Source organism: Neoarius graeffei, chromosome 13, assembly GCF_027579695.1.
Source record: "Neoarius graeffei isolate fNeoGra1 chromosome 13, fNeoGra1.pri, whole genome shotgun sequence".
Classification (NCBI taxonomy): Eukaryota; Metazoa; Chordata; class Actinopteri; order Siluriformes; family Ariidae; genus Neoarius; species Neoarius graeffei.
Genome location: NC_083581.1, coordinates 36,023,822 through 36,045,829, shown reverse-complemented (window position 1 = coordinate 36,045,829; position 22,008 = coordinate 36,023,822). Strand labels below are relative to the sequence as shown.

At 42.1% G+C, this 22,008-nt stretch overlaps 1 protein-coding gene across 2 annotated transcripts; it reads right to left on the bottom strand.

The window, feature by feature from the left end:
- Nucleotides 1-467: 467 nt before the first annotated feature.
- LOC132896662 (uncharacterized) lies at nucleotides 468-22,008 on the bottom strand. 2 transcript variants are annotated; one of them, XM_060937646.1, is made up of 8 exons: nucleotides 19,385-22,008; nucleotides 17,436-17,522; nucleotides 15,983-16,055; nucleotides 13,254-14,222; nucleotides 12,727-12,885; nucleotides 11,840-11,938; nucleotides 6,668-6,796; nucleotides 468-1,154 (listed from the first exon to the last, which is right to left on the bottom strand). In XM_060937646.1, the coding sequence occupies exons 4-8, from the start codon at nucleotides 14,217-14,219 to the stop codon at nucleotides 822-824; spliced, it is 1,686 nt and encodes a 561-aa protein (XP_060793629.1). In that variant the 5' UTR covers nucleotides 14,220-14,222; nucleotides 15,983-16,055; nucleotides 17,436-17,522; nucleotides 19,385-22,008; the 3' UTR covers nucleotides 468-821. The 2 variants fall into 2 exon arrangements, with proteins under 2 accessions (XP_060793629.1, XP_060793630.1); XM_060937647.1 differs by lacking the exon at nucleotides 6,668-6,796.

The following is a 22,008-nucleotide window of genomic DNA, read 5'->3' as shown; positions in this document are numbered from 1 at the left end:
CACCGCCTTGTTCACCACTTTTTTTTTTGTATTTTGTTTTTGAGTTTACTTTACACACTAAGTGGCATGAACTTTAAGTGGTATGCTGCAGAGAATTGTGAATACCTGTTGTGTGCTTTAAGGACAACAAAATGCCTTCTAATAATGGATTAGGCCTACTGTTGTTGTTTTGTCTGCCTGGGAAGAGTTATTATCAGCAGAAAATTCCAGTTATCTTTATAAATAATTTCAGATGAGATGTCATGGATTTTAGTCGGAATTACCAATGTATGACTACTTGTTTACATTTCTCATGGCAACCACTGTTTTACTCCATACAGTTGCTGTTTACAAAAAAAAATCTTACTTTTGAAGGCTTCCTTCTGTAAAGATTTTAAGATGGCATTACAGTTCCAATGAAATTATATAGTTTTGCATTCTTTGTATTGTGATCTTTTAAATATCTGAATAAATAATTCAGTTAAAACTTGTTAGGATTTTGCATTTTTATTCATATTTGCAAATGTTGAATGGTAGAACAAAATAACTTGACTGCTAATACATTTGATGTGAAAATAAGAAGCTACATCTTTTAAAGCAGGTATTACAAGTAAAAAAAAACCATTTTAATTGGCAATCAGTTAAACTGCAATATTTCAAATTGTGAATAAAATGGGCAAAGGAAAAAACAAAAAGACATCTCTGAAATGGCCTGTGCCTGTTGAGGTGTCCACGACCATGGCAACCTTGACATCATGTGTATCTTGTTGTGGATGTTACGGGATGCTTGAATACAGTACTATCTCATCTTACAACGGGTGACAAGACCGCGTCCAATAAAATTAATGATTTACACCAAGATCATTGTTTATCAGCTGTCTGAGTGTGAGATACAGGTTAACTGTTTCAAACACATTTGTTAATGACAGATTATGCTCTGACATTAGGTCCACACAAATGTGAAACACATCCTCATCACATGGAAAGTCTTTGAACATACACTCTTCAAGGCAGACTTCAACTTTCTCCAGGTCCACATTCTGCAAATAGTCTCTGCCTCCGTACAGCTGAGGGACTGCATGTAATATGGAGGGACGTCCATGAGGTGAACAAGAGTTGTGGACTTGACGGACTCTGTGGTCATTCCAAGTCGATACAACCCCATCAACTTCTTCCTAGAGATCAGACATAATATTCAGTATATAAATTCTGTATTACAGTTTCAGTAACAGTATCCTGATTATTTAAGATGGAGTGGTTGAAATGGTTTCATTTGGGTGGGAGAGGGGGTGGGCACAATACAAACAAACCAGGAGCAGGGGTGTTGAAGTGGGAGGCAAAGTGGGATTCATTATCCAGGACCCACTAGTAGGGGCCCTGGGCTAGGGATGGGACGGTTTTTTAGGCCGAGTCACTATTGTGTAATGCCATGTGTAACAAATTCTCAGATCAAGTGCATTAAATTATAACACTGAAGAATGAGTAGCACCAGATAATATTTGCAAAGTGCTTCTGACATCATGTATTTAATTTTCATGTGTGATAACACTACTTCATACAGGAAAATATGAAAATCAGTGTGTTAAACTGAGAAAAGTCATAACAGAACGTTCACACATGATACTTTCTGTAGAAATCACAATATTTTACTATCACATTGTATGGACAGATATGCCTGTTCCATCTTATCCCCACAGGCTTCCCTGATAACATCAAAAGTCATCCCATGCTGAGCCCAAATTTAGGCTAACGTTATCTTCCTTGATTAAACTACTTTCATAGCCAATTAATCCAAAACGAAAACAATTCAGTGGGCTAATCTCACCAGAAAACGTTTAATAGGAATTTAACTCCTGGACTCATGACACTTCAGGTAGGTACAAGTGGAATTATTCATCTAGCCTGCCGAGGCAAATTATATGTTTGATGTCTCTAGATTGAAATATTAGAGGTGACTTGGAAACCCTTCTGCTCTGCAGACGAGGCTTAGGCCTACTGTAGTGGCGTTAGCATAATATTAGCAATACTAGCTAGATTAAACGGGTTTCTGCAGTCATTATACGGACACCAAGTGTGTCGTTTCACTGTACGCACAAACGTTTAGCACTCGGACATGATCGGCTACTAAGGGTAGTGTCATGTCCAGGTTTCTAAACTAGCAGTACACCGGGACATCCTAAAACGCTTAACGTGAAAAAGCTTAACGTAGCTTAATGTTCCAAAACAATGATCAATCATCACCAAACTTCTCATGCACATCTCTTGTCATACACACTACGACCACACTAAATATCAAAACAGAAATCCAAATATTATGGACGTAGCCTGCGTTAAGCTTTTTCATTTACACGGGCGTCTATGGGGAGGAAAAAGCTTAACGTAGGTTAATGTCAGATAATGTCCCCATAGACGCCCATGTAAATGAAAAAGCTTAACGCAGGCTACGTCCATAATATTTGGATTTCTGTTTTGATATTTAGTGTGGTCGTAGTGTGTATGACAAGAGATGTGCATGAGAAGTTTGGTGATGATTGATCATTGTTTTGGAACATTAAGCTACGTTAAGCTTTTTCACGTTAAGCGTTTTAGGATGTCCCGTCACACGTTCACAGCCCATCGATTATACGTACAGGACTGTGACTGCGGAGAAACTGAGTTTGTTTATTCCGCTGCTGCGGTCGATTTGGGGGCGACACATAAACCAATATACACTTTGGTTGATTCTCACGAACAGTGTACTTGTTCGTGATATCTTTCTGACAAATTTCCACTGATACTATTGAAAACGAAATTAAAAACAAAAGGAGCAGATACACCGGTAGCTCCCCCCAGTCGGTTAGATTCCGCGAAAAATGCACAGTCTTATTGTCACTCAGACACAGGGGCGCCGCTAGGGGGAGAAAGTTAGGACGATTCTAAGGGCCTGGCAGGCGATCCTTCTGCAGGGTCGCAGGCAAGCTGGAGCCTGTCCCAGCTGACTACGGGCGAAAGGCGGGGTACACCCTGGACAAGTCGCCAGGTCATCACAGGGCTGACACGTAGACACAGACAACCATTCACACCTACGGTCAATTTAGAGTCACCAGTTAACCTAACTTGCATGTCTTTGGACTGTGGGGGAAACCGGAGTACCCGGAGGAAACCCACGCGGACATGGGGAGAACATGCAAACTCCACACAGAAGGGCCCTCGCCGGCCCCAGGGCTCGAACCCAGGACCTTCTTGCTGTGAGGCGACAGCGCTAACCACTACACCACCGTGCCGCCCCCTGTGAGGGATATTAATATTATTTTAATAGTATTGCCTTGTGTAAGTTTTTGAAATAAAATATTTCATTTCATCTGTTAAAATATCCAAATTATACATGGTTATGATTTGCTATAAGTTTTTCCTTTAATTATTTATGATATTGTCATTTCACCCCTCCATCCTTTTTTACTAATGGTACAGTCTGATTCTGGGAGCGGGACCCGTGAAATGTGTAGCTCCGTGTATGCGCAGACCTATTAGCGCAGCTTAGATCAGCTGGCAGTTTTTCTATGTGTGCAACAGAGATGTACATTCTAGAAGTTGCTAAGCAGGAGCAGGTGTGATAAATTTGTGAAAAATTTTTATCACACTGTGTGTGAAAAAAATCACCTTTTTTCATAGGTATCTTTATTGTATAATTAAGTCTAGATGTTTTGCCATTGTTCATGTGTAGATTTGTTGATATTGTTAAGTATTTAACTTTAATATTTTGCACATTAGCTGTGGTCATAGATATCATTGCTATTGTTCATGTGTGGATTTATTGATACTGTTGCTAAGTATTTAAATTGAATATTTGAACATTTGCTGTGTTTTCTAATAAATGTGTGATGCCTAAAAGAAACCAAAAACACTTAGCAGATTTCTTGCAGTGCATTATGTAATTGTATCAAGTGTAGTTATTCATCAAGGCATACATTTGATCACATACAATAAGTCAATAAATGGAGGAAACAAAGGAATGCATTTTGTAATCCTGATTATTGATGATGTTTGCTGGAGGGCTCTGGAGTATCCATAATCTGCATACAGAATGTTATAAATCCATACTGATACAGTGATGCATGCAATTTCTCTCAACACAAACATTTGGATTGAATGAACTCCATAGGCTACTGAGTGGACTAATAATAGTTGCTCATAAAAGGAAAAAATATGTTTATATATATATATATATATATATATATATATATATATATATATATATATATATATATATATATAAAATGTAATCTTTATTTTAAGGCAACAGTCTATTCAGTCTAATTCTGACAGTTCTGCATTTAAAATTTTCATATACCAAATATCTACTCATTTAAAGAACACAGAATATTCAGCTTACTTGTTGCCATATCCGTTTCCAGCGTGACTAACTTAAAAACATTATTCAACATTATGCGTACAGATTTTTGAGTAAACAGAACTTTTCGTCAGCAACTCAGATTATTGAGTTCAAACTTAAGTGGACCAAACACACTAAACTCAGTAACTACAACAGAGACTGTTATGTTCCCTGTACTCAATACTTGAAGTTAATGGAACACTTTCTGAAACTCAGATTATTGAGTTTCAAACTTCAACTTAAAAAAATGATTCAACATTATGCATACAGATTTTTGAGTAAACAGAACTTTTTGTCTGTAACTCAGATTGAGTTCAAACATAAGTGGACCAAACACATAAAACCCAGTAACTACAAAGATGCTAATGTTGCCTGAACTCAATAATTGAACTTACTGTAACACTAAAAATGTGTTGTCCTGTAACACTAAAATCGTTAAATGTTTGACTTCTTTTGCAGGTTTTGTTACTTGCTGAAGCAATTTAGACTAGGGATGGGCATGATTAACCGATTAATCGATAATTGATCATTAAGGATTTCATTGATCACATGCAATCACTTAATTTGTGAATTCCTATTTTCTCAACTGGTGTACTTACAAATGACGGTACATTTTTTTAGTCAGAGAGAACTTTATTTGAAGAGCTGAGCTTCGGCACCTTCAAGTAATGCACAGTGAGGCAAAAAGATTACAAAAGACAAATGGGTACATCTCTGGTTACTGATACACAAATAGCCACGGTCACATGACAGACGTGACCCCTGTTTCAACATCAAAGATTGCCATTTGAAAACAGTTAACTAGGCAAAAATAATGCAAAGCACAAACAAAAAAATAAACCCTGTAAATTTAAAGGAACAGTGCGCTTTTTTACACTTAAAGCCCCGTTTTCAGTCATCTTGTCATCAAGTACAACAAGCAAATGTGATTTTTGTTCAAATACACCTGTTTGAAGACTTTGTACTTGGTAGCAGCCAGACCACATTGACAATCACTCCAAAAACTGATTAAACTTCCATTTACAAAGACGTGAAACTCACCGAGTGGCCAGGGGTGCTCACTGATACTCTTACAAAAAAATTGCGGCGAAATAGCAGCTTTCCAAAAGGTTTAATCCAAGTTCTTGTGCAGCAACCATAAGAACAGCAACTTGCAGGAAAACCAAAGACTCTTGAGCAAAACAAGCTACAGTACAGCCAGAACTTGTAAAAAATGGCACCCGTGGAACAGTACTTCCATTCTTCCTCATTGTCGGTTTGTTTTCACGGAAGCGACTCTTCTCTTTCTGCTGAAGGGTCTTGAGTTTACTCCCGCCACTGTCAGAATTGTTCAAGAATGCCTTTGTAGTCTTTTGCTGCGGAAATATCTTCTGCGACACTTACCAGAGTTCACTAGACATCCATTTCTATCATCCAGAGTCTTAACAGCGAACACCCCTGACCACTCGGTGAGTTTCACAACTTTGTAAATGAAAGTTTAATCCGTTTTTGGAGTGATTGTCCATATGGTCCGGCTGCTACCAAGTAGCACAAAATCTTCAAACAGGTGCATTTGAACAGAAATCACATTTGCTCGTTGTACTTGATGACGCGATGACTGAAAAAAGGGCTTTAAGTGTAAAAAAAGTGCACCGTCCCTTTAAAAGGGTACATCTTTGGTTACTGATACAAAAACAGCCACTGTCACATGACCGAGGTGTCCCATTTCATCTCAGCATCACAAATTGCCATATGAAAAAACACGTTCACAGCAACAGGCTGCACAGGAAAAAATATATAGTGTATAAAACATAAAACTTCAAACATACAATCCACAGTGAACAAGGCAATTAACTACACACCAGGCAATGAATTTTACAAATTCAGCCAGTAGCTACCGTAACAGTTTGTCTTTGAATGATTGAGCTCTGGTAGAGCAGTTATCCCCAAGACCAAGAAAGACTTTGAATTATTTCACAAGTGTAATTTAATTTCCAGTACCCCAAGGAATTGAGCACATAACAATCCGAAAAATAAGGAAAACGCAGAAGGCAAATTCTTAATGTTGTGGATTACCACACATTCTTCAAGCACTATTGCGAAGTCCTCCATTGCACACCAGGCAATGAATTTTACAAATTCAGCCAGTAGCTACCGTAACAGTTTGTTTTTGAATGATTGAGCTCTGGCAGAGCAGTCATCCCCAAGACCAAGAAAGACTTTCTGAATTATTTCACACGTGTACTTCAATTCCTTGGGGTACTGGAAATTTAGCACATATAACAATCCAAAAAATAAGGAAAACGCAGAAGGCAAATTCTTAATATTGTGGATTACCACACATTCTTCAAGCACTATTGCGAAGTCCTCCACGTGAGGTGAAGCTGTAGCCCCGCCATCGTCCTCGACCACAGTCAGGACTGCCATTCTCACACTTTTGGTGTGTTGTTCTTCTGGATCAGTGTTCTGTTGAGCAACAAGGCAAAAAAAAAAAAAAGTTTAGTTGTAGGCATCTGGACTTCTTCACTCTATTCCAAGGAGCATTTTCTTTTCTGGTTGGTATGAGGGAATCTAGTGGTTGTATATACTTCTCTAGACCCTTTCTTCACCAGTTGACCAAGGAGTCACATGTCAAGGTGTTCGAGAACCCTTAGCAAAGACCATAGATCCTAAGACGGCTTACTGGCCAGGAAATGCATTGCCAAACGTGTAGTACGGAATGCTGTTCCATGGGCCCCTCCATTGGGCCATAGGGGTGCATTGGATGCCATTTTAGGGGGATTATGGTGACAGGTAGTCATAGATATAATAAAACACCTCACCTCAGGTAGCTGTTCTGAAAAATGGCTTCCGAAATAAGTCACCATATATGGTCAAATCTGGCCGAACATCTGGATTATGGAGACCCAAAAACTTAATTTTCGTTCATTTCATGAACCATGTGACCAAATTCATGGCGAGATCAATGTGTCTGGGTCATAGACATGTATCTACGGTCTGGGTCACTTTTCCCTTAAAAAGAGTGTCCATGGCCGTACCAAATAGGTTGTATAAAACACGAGTGGACATGTCATTGCCTGACAGTACCGGAAGGTGGCCAGTGTCGCCGCCATCTTCTGTAGGTAGACCTGTGCTGGGCTGTCAGAGTAAATCAATGGAGAGAGGGCCCACCTCTGTCAAAAAGTGACTGACTCAAAACTGTGGAAATATCCTTTGACACAATAAAACACACAACTATTTGAAATACCTGGCTAAATATCTACCTAAATCATATGACTTATTATATTTTTTTCTTAAAAAACAAACAAAAAAAAAACAGTTATTTAGTCAGGCATTTCAAATACTGTCCTTGTTTAATGGATTTTTTTTTACAGTATTAAGCCAACTCTTGAAAGAGACAGGTCGTTTCTCCATTGATTTACATGGACTGCAGAGCAACTGTCTACATACAAAAGATGGCTGCCAGGATTACCGCGACGACTGGAGGTGTGGCCACTCTAGTGAGCTTTGGGCCGTACTACATGTTTTGATGTGAATGACCTGTCCTAGTATCAATAGTCCTTGCCGTTAGTATCACATCTCTCAGTAGATGTTCAAGTGATGTGAGTTGCAGATGGGCATAGAGTGCAACTCTAGCAGGTGATGGTGATGAAAGTGCATATCAGCGGGAGTTTGAGAGACTGGTGCTCTGGTACAGTCAACATAACCTGGAGCTTAACACTTCAGATTGTGGAGATGGTTGTGGACTTCAGTAAGCACCCCAAAGTACTGCCTCCCCTCACAATATGAAACAGCCCAGTATCAATGGTGAACTCAATCAAGTTCATGGGAAACACCATCCTCAAAAAAGCTCAGCAGAGGATGTACATTGTGAGCCAACTGAGTAAATATGGTCTACCAAGAGAGCTGTGAGTCATCTTCTACACTGCTACAGTCAAATCCATCCTTGGCACATCTATCACCGTCTGGGTTGGGTCAGCCACTAAAAAGGACAGATGCAGAATACAGCGCACTAGCCAGGCTGCGCCACCTAGTGCTCCATTTCAATTTCATTTCACTTTGCGACTACGTCAGGGATTCCTAGAACACCGTGACCCGGAAGTCCAAGTAACACATAAGCGAAACTCAAGCGTCTTTTGCTGTTCAGCACAGCAGTAAACAAAGCAGTAGATTAGAGAACGGACAAAGCCATGCATTGTGTTGGCAACGATTCCCAACATCGAGAATTTAAATCCAGAACAAACCTAGGCTATGCCCGAGCGAATCCCAGTGCTGTGCGCTCAGACGGTTTCCACAAAGTGTCAAGGGTGATGCATCAGGCTAACAGCGCACAGTCAGGACAGCTGAAAAGATAATTGGGGCCCCCTGCCCTCCTTACAGGACCTGTACTCTGCCAGGATCAGGAAGAGAGCAGACAACATTGTCAAAGACCCCACACACCCTGCACATACACTCTTCAACCTCATACCCTCTGGTAGATGCTACAGATCCCTGCAGACTAAACTACCAGGCGCAGGAACAGTTTCTTTCCCACTTCCATCACTCTCCTGAAGAGCCAATAAGTTGGTCACCACCATCTGACCACAAGATTCTGCACCACTGAACGTACTTTTGTTGTTTCACTAGTTCACCATCCGAATTTTGGATAGACATATATGCATACATTCTAAGAGCTTCTCTTGATCGAGCGGTCTCAGAGGAGAACTACCTGCGCGCGCCGGGCGATCAGAAAGTGCTACACGGGTCACAGCGGGACATGAGCACCCGAGAAGCGCGAAAGCTCGATCTCGGAGAATATGCAATATGGGCATAATAGGGCTAAGCGCGCTTCTCTGGATCAGCCAGGTCTTGCTGGAGAGCCACCTGTGCTGGCTGGAGTGATCACTAGTGCTAAACAGGGTATCAAGCTCGCATGGCGGGAATTGTGAAGTCTAAGCTAATGCATAGTAGTACCCTTCTCTACTGGGGCATAGCAGAGAAGGGTCCAGGAGCACGGACAGCACGGTGACAACCATGGGGTAGACCTTGAACGCCGCCGAGGAAGCCACATCCGGGGGCAGGTTGGTGAGCTCGAGGGGCCATGAGCCGGTGAACCAGTGACTGTCGTAAAAGCCACTGAACCCGTCTGAGGGTGTGGCATCAACGAAAAGGCAGAGCTCCACGGAGAAACGCGATCATCGTAAAACATGGACAAGCCATTCCATTGTAGGAGAAACAGGTGCCACATCTCCAGATCCCGAAAGCACTGACCGTCGAGCGAAACGGAATCTTCCAGGGCCAGAATGGAGTGTGCGGCTGTCAAAAGATGGGAAATGATAGCCCTGCCCTGGGGGGTGACCCGGATAGCAAAGTTGACATGGCCGAGTAAAGACAGGAGGTTGTGCTTAGTCTGAGTTGGACAAGCCAAGAAGCCGTAAATAATCATGATGATGCGGTCAACTTTTTCCTTGGGGACCGTTATGGGGAGCGGAGAGGTCAACGATGAGCCTCTTTCCTGAATACTTTCGAGTAGCGACCCCAATGGGGTTAATGCAATACACCGGGAAGGGGGGGTTTGGAGAACGCCACTGCTGAAACTAGGCAGGGGGTGGTGGCACGGCTCCATTGAAGGGGGGAAAGGTAACGCGGGTGCCGCGGGCATCTGCGTGGGTGGGGGTCAGGGGCAAATGTGGTCCAAGACTGAGGGATGGAGAGGGGGAGGGTAGGGAGCAGCGAGGTGGTCGCCGCGGAGGGAGGCAGCGGCACAGCACCCTGGTTCAGCAAGGAGAGCAGCGTTGGGGGATCAAGGGCGGGCACTTGGGATGCCACCGCAAACGAGGAAGCAGGAGACCGGCGGGCCCCAGACAGCTGCGCGGGAGGGTCGAGACCAGGCACGGTCGGCACGGAGGAATCGCAGGCAGGAGAGAGCAGGAGGCAGCCTTAGCCTGGCCCTCAGTCATCCCTGGAGAAGGGGAGGAGCAGAGGAGAAAAAACCAACAGTGGATGGCAGAAGCAGGCAGCCAGAATCATCCCTCTGGAGCAGGTGGACAAGGGTATCCTTCCGTGCAGATGAGGAGAAGCAAATCCCCCGACACCTCAACTCACCCCAGAGCTAAGTGACTGTGTCGGCGATGTGGACCTGCGAGGCGGGGCTCCAACAAGACGCCGAGGAGTGCACCGACCCGCGGAATGGGGCAGGAGAAGAAGCGTGGCAAGACCTGGCACACCGCTACGCTTAGCTGGAACCGTGGCTCGGACGCTCGCAGTGCTGAGGCAGCGGGAAGCCGCCAGGGTGACTTCCACGCACGTGAGGTGGAGCCGCGGCGAGGGGAAGCTGGAGGGGCAGTTGCCCGGTCGGCGCGGTCCTGGCGAGAGGGAGGCGAGTCCTTGGCAGGGACGTCCGCGGGGTGGAGGAGCAGCAGAGCTTGGCTGGGAAGCGGAGCCCTGGTGAGTGGGTGAGTAGAGGTGGGGGAGCCAGCAGGGAGGCTCACTGGGCAGAGAAGACGGAGGACCAGGCTGGGAAGCGGGGATGAAGTCATCGAGGTCGGAGTCCAACGCATGGAGGTAGAGCTCCACGGTAGCCAGCAGAGACCAGATTTGCCGGAGCAGAAACCAGTTCGTGCGAGCAGAGGACACGAGATCCAAAGAATGACAGGTGAGCGCTGATTAAATTGCTCAGCGGCCAAAAGGAAAGGTGTGTCAAATTTCATCACGCTCCAAGTTCCGTTTTGTAGAAACCCCATTTGTTTTTAGAGAGACCTCAGCTGAAGACCAATTCCTTGTATACGAAAGTATACTTGGCCAATAAAGTCTGATTCTGAAATGGCTTGTGTAGGCCAGTTGTATGCCTCTTCTCTTGGTAGTTTATTCCCTTGTAAATTTAAAGTGTGCTAAAGTAATTCTATTTTTCTACAATGTCATATTTAATCTGGCTTGTAGTGTAAAATGTAATTTCATACAAGTCTATTTCTGCATTAATATTTTAAAGGCGTATTTGTACATTGGCATAGTATATTTTGTACATGCATATTTGCACAAGACCATTGCATTTTCGCACATTAACTAAATAATTGTTGTGTTTTCTCTCTATATTTATATTTCTTGAAGGTTTTTCACATAAATAAAAGATCTAAAGTAAAGACCTTGACTGCACCAACCACAACTGTTTCCTGCTGCTAACATCTTCCTGCCATTGCAACTCTATGGATGTGCCCTAAACTTTAATCCATCCACCCATTCAAAAGTTATCGCATTAACACGAAAAATATACGAGTCGGCCATCTTGAAAGTCGGCCATCTTGAAAGCGTAGGCCTCCAAAATCAAATTAGTCCATGTCCCTATTGCTGAGTGTCAGCATACAAAATCTGAGCCACATCCGTCCACCTGTTCAAAAGTTATCGTGTTAATACGAAAAATATACGGCAGCGGTCGGACCAAAACTATAATATCCCCGATGCTCCATGTTTCAAGGACATAAAAAAAAACCAGGCGAATGAGAATATCCATACACCTGTAAAACATGTACTTACCAAGCATGTTTTCAGGATCTTCTCTGCTCCATAATCCCTGACAAAGAGCGGAAGTCCTCTGAGGGCTACAGCTTTTCTGTGTCCAGAGATGTCAGATGTCTGGAGAGGGTGGCAGATAGAGACAGAGACCATCAGCATTCATCAGTGAAAGAGGCGAAACTGATTTGCATACTGTTTGTGCATGTCAGTGAGTCAAGAGAAAGGGATTGGGTGAGTGAGTACATGAATGAGTGTGTATGAAAGTCAAGAGTGACTGTGTAAGTGTGTGAGTGAGAGAGAAAGTGAATGAATGTGTGTATGAGTGGATATGTGACAGCATGTGCCCCACCCACAAACAAAACTGCACTTCACATACTTTACTGCTATCACAACATGCCACCAAGACACACTCACCCCCGTGCCCCTCTCCACCAAGACACACTCACCCCCGTGCCCCTCTCACCAAACATATTACACTTACATACACTCTGTTACACATACAGCTACACAGTGTCGTCTTTGACTTGAAACATCTACATTCGTCCACCAGTATAGGCTCAGAGGCAAGGATTTCTGTGGAGTCGGAAGAAGTGCATTTATGGCCTAGCAGATGCCTCTCTATATTGGTACTGTACAATAAAATGAAAGACACTATGCATCAGTTGGGAGCAATTGTCTCACAAGCTTACCAAGTTGGATGCGAAGAGCACAACACCTTCAGCTACGTTAGAATGTTTTTTTGTTGAGTGACTGAGTAAAGTTTCATGTTTGTTATAATCCGTTGTCTTTGACTGTTGTCATCTTTGACCATTAACACTACCCTCCCAAAAGCACTAACATCATTCACAAAGCGGGGGAGATTGAGAGAGACAAGAAAAACTACATTGACTACATGTCTTCCTTCTTACCTCCTTATCCAACGAGTCAAGGAGTTTCTGCATCTCCTCACCGAAGTCTGTTCTTCTGGTTCGATACATCTTCAGGATTTTAGGGGTGTGAGTTTCCAGGAAACCAAGGAATTTTCTTTGCAGGTCAACCATAGTGATTCTGTGAAATTCACAATTCACCTGTAGAGGAATACAGTGAAAACAACAAGGTTAGTAAAGATTTTGTGAATGTGAATGAAAGTGTGTGTGAGATCTTGAAAGAAACATTACTAAGTTGGACAGTATGTGCATGTCAAGATGGATGGTTTTGAAAAAAGGTTTTGGAAGCAGTGTAACTGGCAAAGGGAGAGGAGGTCACCTCACTCGGCTTTGTACCAGGGTGTCTAGCATACCAAATATGTGTTCTGACCGCCATATTAATAAGCTTGGCTCTTTGGCATTGCAGTCAGAGCACATGTTTGGCACCCTTGAGACCAGGGTTCGAAGCTTGATTGGGTGACTTCTCTTCCCTTCTCTCCAGTAACATTTAACATGCGACACAGACTAACCTGGTATTCCATGAAAAGTGCTGGCCATCTGCGCTTCACCAGATCAACACCGGGTTCCTGGTCAACTATTTCCTTCCTCCTCAAGGGAAACGTACGATCCATAGCGTCATTAATAAACGTCATGTTCGGACTCCTTTTTTCCATCTCTGCTGTCAGTGCCTCTCTGTCTTTTTCCATAGCGTCTTGAGTTTGTCCAGCGGGCTGGTCAGGGAGGAAATGAACTTCAGCTCTCCTTGCTTTTTTTAAGCCGGGCCTACCTTCTTCACGGCTTCCCCTCCTTTCATTTACTTTAACTTCTTCACAGCCGGCATTCCGCAGCTTTTGACGGTAATTGCCAATCTTGAACGCAATACTCATTCTCCATCCATTCCACCCATTTCCACTGCCTGGTTCACGGAGACAGGGATATTTGTTGACCAGAGCCATTGCTACAGAATCTATTTCTGACCTGTCTGGATATGCAGTCAACTCAAACATGGCTTGTGCAATTTTATCAAGGATTTCACTCTTGATGTCTCTGGTGACGTCGAGCAGAGTACCATTGTCGTTGTAGATACCATTTGCCTTTTGAAGGCGCAATTCAACATCATAAGAGAAGCTTGGTATTGGAAAAGGAGAAGGCCATGCAGAGGACCGCCTACCAGCTCTTACAGTTGTTCTGGGGGATTCAGATGAGCTTGGAGGTGATGCAGTATCCAGTGAAGACAATGACACATCTGATCCCTCTGGGTCAGGGCTTGAAGCATCAATGACTTTTAACGTTGCCTTCTCTGGTGGGAGCTCTGACATATCTTCTAAGTCACATAGTTCGTTTCCGAACTCTGGATCCTCATACTGCAAACGGAATCTTTCTTTCAGCCGAAGTTCTTCCTGGAGAATTTCTTTTAAACGTTGCACAGAGTCGGGGAGCTCTGGTAATCGCAACTTCTTCACTCTGTTTTCTGGTAGTTTCACACGCAGAATCATTTTCTAAAAATAATAAAAGAAGAATTGGTGAGGTGATAATTTGAATGATGACTACTTAAAGGGATAGTTTGGACATTCTGGTGCTATTTATGCATGATAAATACAACATTGCAGTATGAGGATTAAGTTCTAAGGATACCCACACTCTTCAATACCATTTCCCCAATGAACAAAAGCAAGAGGCAAAGATGGCACCAGTTTAAATGATCATGAATCAAAAATGCATTCCGTCATAATACACAGTATCCCAAAAATACATCCAAACTTTAAATCTTCATGAAGTAGGTGTTTATCAAAATTCATGCAATTTTCAAAACGTAATAGACTTTACAAACATTATTCTATTGTTTTGTTACCACCTGTTCTCAAACTGACATCTAAAGTCTACGTTATGATACCTACAACAGCCACTGAATTGATAGCACCCCAATGAAAATGAATGCAAGCAAATACAAAGACAATTGTGTGTGATTTGCATTGTAAGCAGCATCTGGACCAGAACGAACATCAGTTTGAGAACAGGAGGTGACAAAACAATAAATGGATGTCTGTAAAGTCTGCTTCATTTTGAAAAATAAATGAATTTTAAGAAACACCTACTTTACAATGGTTTAAAGTGTGTGTACATTTTTTGATACACCCTGTAGTTACCAATGACCAAATCAGAGCATTAGAAATTTCTTTGGCAACACAAGGAGTTTCCCCCTGACAGAGTAGGCTATCAAAGGATAAAAGTCATTCAAGTCCTCAAGCATCAAAATGTCAGTTTCAGCATAACTTGTTACATCCAACTCAAATGATCGAACATGTTCAATGTACCAAGATGGGTGCTTTATGCACAAAAACCCAATGTTTTCTGCAACAAGAATTCTATGTATTCTATAGAATTCTGGTAGGCCACCACACTGACCTGCAGAGATAATCATGCCCTCTCTGTATCTAATTCCATCCACTTGAACATCAGATGACAAAGACACTGTGGTGAGATGTGAACACCTTCTCTGTACAGTATCCCTCCATGTTGCATCTAAAGATGTAACCTGAACAACTCTGACATTCTCCACATGGATACGCTGTCTGAATAAATTTGAATCCAGGTGATATGCTACCATCAATTGGTGTTTGGATGCTAGGGTAACAAGAATGTTCTTAAAATTTTGGACATCATGGACAACTGTCTTAAAAAAAACTGTGTTTCGCCTCAAAACGCATTGTCCATAGCTCAACCAAGGGACCAAAACACCTAACCAGATGTGGATAATGTTCCAAGTAATGATGCTTGGGACGTAAACGGATGTCAGGGAACGTCTGAATTAGCAAGCTACGATGGTCTGCTATTTTACTTTCCAAATAGTTCAGTGATGTCTCAGAGAATTTTGTGCTGACTACAATTTCAGTGATGTCTTTGAGATCCATAAGAATTTCCCACGCTGGCTCGTTTTCCGGTACACAACTACCAATCATAAGAGGCAATAGCCTCAACAAAGTCCAATTTTCATGGCCATTGCCCCAGCCAGTGCCTCTCAAGAAACTTGATTTTGGGATTTTGTGAGGTTTATTAACCTTGTCGTAATGCATGTACGGGAATGACATTATCGTACTGTTGAGATAATCAAAGGAAATGAATTCTTTTCTGATTAGTTCTTTCAGGCACAAGGATAACTCTACTGGCACAATTCCCTCAAAGAGATCATGAAGGAGGTCAGGAGGAAAGCCGGTGATGGGGTGGAAATAGGCTAGCTGTTTGCTTAAAGCACACTCACCTTTCACACCATAAAGAATGTTGTTGCCGTCGATATTTGCCAGCAGGTTGTTGTGCTGCTCAGTTGTTCTCATCTGAAAATTAGAAGGAGGAGTTTGTTGTAGTGTCTCGCGGTTGATCAGACAAAATCTGCAGAAATTGGACACTGAAAAACTCTCTTTAAAGCCAGCCAAGCCATGTGCTGCCAGGTTATCAGCACAGACACAAAAAATGCTGCCTTTCACACTGTGTCGTTTTGCCTCAACATATATCCCTTCCTTTTCCAAGATTGAAATGTCTCTCAACAAAGGTGCAAAGAATCTGTCAAATCCATACTGCTTCACATCATCACTCCTACCAAGAGCAGCCAGCTGAATAGATGACAAAGATGACCGGAACTTTGCAGGTAAGTTCAGTGGTACCCAATAAACTGCTGTGATTTTATGTTTTTTTCTGGAAGTACCCAATGGATTGCAAACTTCAAAATCATCGGTGTAAAAAGCTAAAGCCAAGCTAGACTCTTCCTCTCCAAACAGTTTATTGCATTGAAAGTATCGCCCATCTCTGAATGACTGAAAAAACCCAGGAGTCGTCTCTCCAGTGAAATGAATGTTTCCAACCACATCCTGGCAACAAAGTAGACGTTCAAGCATCTGCAAAACTGGTACATAGACAAAGCATTTCTTTGACGCACCATCATAAAGATACTCTACTGGTTGTACTACTGGAAAGTTTTGTAAATAGTAACTGTTCCTACGATAATCAGTGGATAGAGCACCCTTTGCTTTAGTACTCTCATAAAATGGGTTAGCTCTAAGCACGGCTTCAGTCACCTCCTCGACAACACGGTCATCAACTTCCTGGCTGTGTTTAAGAAGTACCCCTCTCACATTTTGCTGTGCACGTAATCTTAAATAATGAACTATGTCATTCAACTCCTCTATAATTTTCTGTGTGGCCTGTCTTGAAATATGCAATGTTGCCTGCATACAAAGAAAAAGTGAAGCAAGTCTATGCTCTAGAGAAGGTGCATCTACTCTATCTTCACAATCACTTACTGCTGATGAAGAGGGAATATGTTCACAGACATGTTCACTAGCTGACTGTCCAACTCGGTCTTCATCTACAGGCTCTGTTTCAACAACATCACTTTCAGCTGCCCTTATATCTTTCACAGTGTGGTGTTTATGCAACCTACTTCTGTGACTACTGAAAGTAGACACCACATTGCTTCTGAAATCACAATTTACAAATGGGCATCTAACTGTCTGACGACTCCTTAAATGCAATCCTAAATGACTGAAAATCTGCTTTTCATCACACACATCCTTGAAATCACATAGTTCACATGTAAATGTTGTGTTTTGTACATGTGTTTGTGATGAGTGGAAGTTAGACAGATGACATCTTAATGAACCAGATGTTTTAAAAGAACAGACACAATCATTGAAAAAACATGACCAGCGGGCACCTACATGACCGTGGTGAATTCTGTGGTGTCTCAGAAGAGTCTCTGTGCTGTGGTGTGAAAATGTACAGAATTTGCACTGCATCACCATTCACTAAGATGAAGAGAGATAAACAGAATAAACACTTCTGATAAGGAAAATGCCATGAATAACCTACATGAAAAAATAGCAAGCAGCCTATCACATGCTAACACCAGCAGAGGGGTAAGCTGGTGTGCTCACAAGTAATGTAGGGTAACACCATGAATAAACCTCTAAACTGTGACAAGCTTAACTAAACATGCATACTGTACATGCATGCATACTGTATAGGGCAACTACAGAGTCTATTTACAATTTATGAAATGTATTACAACAGCAAAAAGGCACAATTACACTGTAAAAAAAAAATCTTGTCAAATTTACAGTGAAAAACTGGCAGCTGTGGTTGCCATTTTTTCACCGTAAAAAATACAGTGACAGTGTATATGGTTTTACGGTAAGGTATATCAACACTTGTATAAACAACAGTTTGAAAATGTTCAATTTTACAGGTATTCAATGTACAATAATCAATACATAACTGTTAATTTTACGGATATTCATTGTACAATAAACAATGATTCAAAACGATGGTTACAAGCAATGATCTACTAGACAGATATATATATTTTTTAGGCTTTTTTCACCTTTATTGGATAGGACAGTGCAGAGACAGGAAATGAGCTGGAGAGAGAGACGGGGAGGGATCGGGAAATGACCTCAGGTCGGAATCGAACCCATGTCCCCGGATTCATGGTATGACGCCTTAGTCGACTGAGCCACGATGGTGGGCATTTTTTTATTTTTTTAACAGGGCAATGATGTAATTTTAACTATCACATTCTGTTTTAGTATTACAGTTTGTCTGTGTTTAAACTACAACAATTTGTAAATTCTACAAAATAATATGATCAATTCAACATATTCTTACTGTTAAATTAACAGTGGTATTTGGTTAGGAGTTTTACAGTATATTGATGTAAATTACACACTGCTTCATTGTTTTTGTATTTACAGTTTTTTTATGTCATGATTTTACATAAATTCACTGTTAATTCTACGGACATTTTTTACAGTGTAGTCTGAATCACATGCATACAAGACCATATTCAATTTAAACTGTACAACTACTCGGGCTCGATGACAAATTGGTGTTTTGATTTAAATTTCTTTGACTAATCAGCCAACATGTGCCATGTGTTTCTAATACTTCGATTCACCTCGCGGGCAAAAGCAGGCTATCACGTGACACCAGCAGAAGAGCAAGCTGGTGTGCTCACCCATTACAAGTAATGTTAGGTACCATGAAACATCTAAACTGGTGAACGTAACTTAACATGCATATAGGGCAACCACAAAGTCTATTTACAATGTATAAAATGTATTACAAAAGGCGCAATTAGTCCGAATCACATCCATGCAACACATTTAAATTGGGCTCACTGACAAAATGGTGTTTTAGCTCTGGTGTAACTTTCTTGGACTAACCAGCCAACATGTGACACATGTTTCTATAGGCTAGCCTACTTAAATTCACCTCCTATGTGCACTGAAATCTCTCGGTAAAATGTTAAGGACAAACCAGTTACTCCAAGCGAACATTGGGTAACATGTGGAGAGACAACACTTTTGTGGCGTGTTTTAGCTGGCGAACGTGCGCTAAATAGTTAGACAAAGCTGAACGCACAATATAAGGGCTAACAGTTGGTTAAACTAGCAAACGTGCTCGACAGCCCACAGCAAACACAGTTGAATGCATGGGCGAAGCTAGCGTGCCCCAGCTTAATTAAATCGACTGCTTCTCAGAAAACCTCCCTTGGTCTTTACAAAAACAACTGCTTTCGTTGGTATATTGTCTTGGGTAGAGACACTTAAAGTACTTCAACCATATCAGACAACAAAGCAAAAATTCTTGAACAGACACTTCCACTCACCAACGAAGTTACAAGAGGTGTGGATTGCAATGGCGCTGCGGTGGATTCATTGCTCTTCTGACCTCTTGGACGTTGCCTCCTACTGAGCATGCTCAGTCATATTTCAAAAAAGTTGCGTCAACTTGGCAAAGACGTTGCTGCAATTTACGTACATATTTTATTTTTCCAGACTTTCAAGCTCAATTTTTCTCAACATTGACTTAAAACAGACATGCAAAACACATTTGTGAGTTACGGCAACTTCCATGACATATAAGTTTCTTTGTTAATTAGTTATTTGAGTTAAGGCAACTAATTTCCGAGTTGGATTTTTTTACAGTGCACGGTCTCTTATTTGTTTTGCAGTTTGACTGATGTGCAGTGGTGCACTGTCTCCCTGAGTGAACACTGATCGCTGAGAATGGTGCACATTATATCAGCTCCTCCTTTCGCCCGTAGTCAGCTGGGATAGGCTCCAGCTTACCTGCGACCCTGTAGAACAGGATAAAGCGGCTAGAGATAATGAGATGAGATGAGTTTGACTGATGTGCAGTGGTGCACTGTCTCCCTGAGTGAACACTGATCGCTGAGAATGGTGCACATTACCGGTATATCAGCTCCTCCTTTCGCACCAAAGGTTGCCAACCCTCTGGAAGATGTGCGTTAAACTGACGTAGATGACCATAAAAGGGCCGACATAAAAGGTAGTTGGCTCCGCCCGCTCGCTGAATCTATTTCTAAACCGACCTGTCCGCCCTGCTCCATTTCTGGCAGTTGCTGAGTAACTTTTCTCTTTCTGAGCCCGGACTGGAAGCGGATGAGGACATTTCGGATCTGCCGCTAGAAAGACACTGCGGCAGCTGATCAGTCCGCCATCGCCATGAGGAAGTGAATGAGAAGCGAACTGATTTCCACTGGACCGCTTTTTTTCGGAGATAGACTACAACTATTTTCGGGATATTTTTCGGATTATGAAAAAAAAGGGATTCAATGTAAATTATACATGATACTCCCTGATCTGAGGTATTTTGTCCCTCCGCACTGTCTGGGAGAAACTCCAGTCACTGAGAGCCACTTCTTCCTCTGGGTCGCGATTTAGTGCACTGGAGAGGCGGATTTACCATTAGACAAAGGGAGGTCACTGTTTCGAGTCCCAAGCGACTAAAGGCCCATAAAACGCCTCATAAATGTACAGTTCAGAAATTATAGTTAGTTTTTTTGTTTGTTTTTTGCTTGTTTTTTGTAGTTTACGCTAATTAATTATTCCTTTCTAAAAGTCGCTATGCTAAAATGACATCAGGATGCTTCATTTATGGGCGTCTCAGTCCCCACTACACTGGATTAGTACAGATCTAACCTCACTTCAGGGAAAGTATTTCTGAAAACCAAGACGTGTGTTTTTCAGAATGGGCTGAGCTTACACCATCGTGCGGGTTATGCCACTCCCAGCTCGACAGGAACTGCACAGCACATAGCAGCAGACTTTCTCATTTTATCTGCAATCACAGTCCTGTCTGTATAATAGATGGATTTGTTGTAACTTCACCTCCTCTGCTCTGAGCGGGTGAACTCGTTTGAAGAAATGTTGAGACAATGCGCTTAGATTCCTCGTGTTGTGGCACAAATACTCCATGTCCACCTTATACAGCGCCTCTCATTTGCATTTTAAACTATTTGAGTTGTACATAATAAACAAATATTGCAACACGTGACTGTGCGCGACCAGGAGCGACGACGCGCAAAAGGAGCAGCAACTTCGACTATTCTGCGCTCACAACATGAGACACTCACTGCTTGGAGCCTCATCTCGGGCCGGAATATAAAGACCCAGGAGACCATAATGACCGAGAAAAGACGGTTATCCTTCACCTTTCGACAGCACTGTTACACAAACCGTTTCCCCCCGCGGCATCAGCCCTTTATATTCAGGACTCAATGTTCCACTGTTTTGTATTTTTTATTTTATTTTGTCACATAGAGAAATCAAACATTAGACAACATACGCAGGCATATTTCCCGTTACCGAAACAGAAACATGTACAAAAAGACAAGATACTGAAATCATATCAGGATAAATACAATATAATAGCTTATAATGATAATACGGCTGTTTATGTTTTTCTCACATGCAATATGATTTGGAAAATAACGATCGATTGAACAAAAATCAACAGAATTCTAAAATAAAAGGTGATTATATATGGTGAACATAACTTAGCTGAATAAAATCATCTGTTCATTACGACAGGCTTCACATCCGCTTTCCAACGACGGTGTCATATTTCCAAATGGCGATGTCGAAAAACTCAGGAACCATTGAGAGAGAGAGAGAGAGCAAAACTGTAGAAAGAAAGAAAGAAAGACTATCCTATAAATGATTGAAGTGAAAACCATCGGGGTTTTGAATCTTTCGACGGCGGTGTTGAACTAATCTCTGTCCAGCGGGGAAGTTTTCCAGCAGTAGGACAATCCGCCTGTGATCGATGGCATTACAATGGACACTTTCCAGCCGGTGGTGCTTTTTGCCTTTCAGATGTTGGTGTAGCACTTCCGGAAAGACCCCTCGGAGCGTACAATCTGTAACAACCGAAAACCACCAATCGTGACTGTCCCTCCTCAGCATTTGGCCGGAGTGACAAAAGAGG

What these genes read in the sequence shown, in the direction of transcription:
- LOC132896662 (XM_060937646.1), bottom strand. Translation starts at nt 14,219, where the DNA reads ATGATTCTGCGTGTGAAACTACCAGAAAACAGAGTGAAGAAGTTGCGA. An exon ending in TTGACTCGTTGGATAAGGAG is followed by an intron (nt 11,939 to 12,726) that starts GTAAGAAGGAAG and finishes CACCCTCTCCAG; the next exon opens with ACATCTGACATCTCTGGACA. An exon ending in AGATCCTGAAAACATGCTTG is followed by an intron (nt 6,797 to 11,839) that starts GTAAGTACATGT and finishes GTTGCTCAACAG; the next exon opens with AACACTGATCCAGAAGAACA.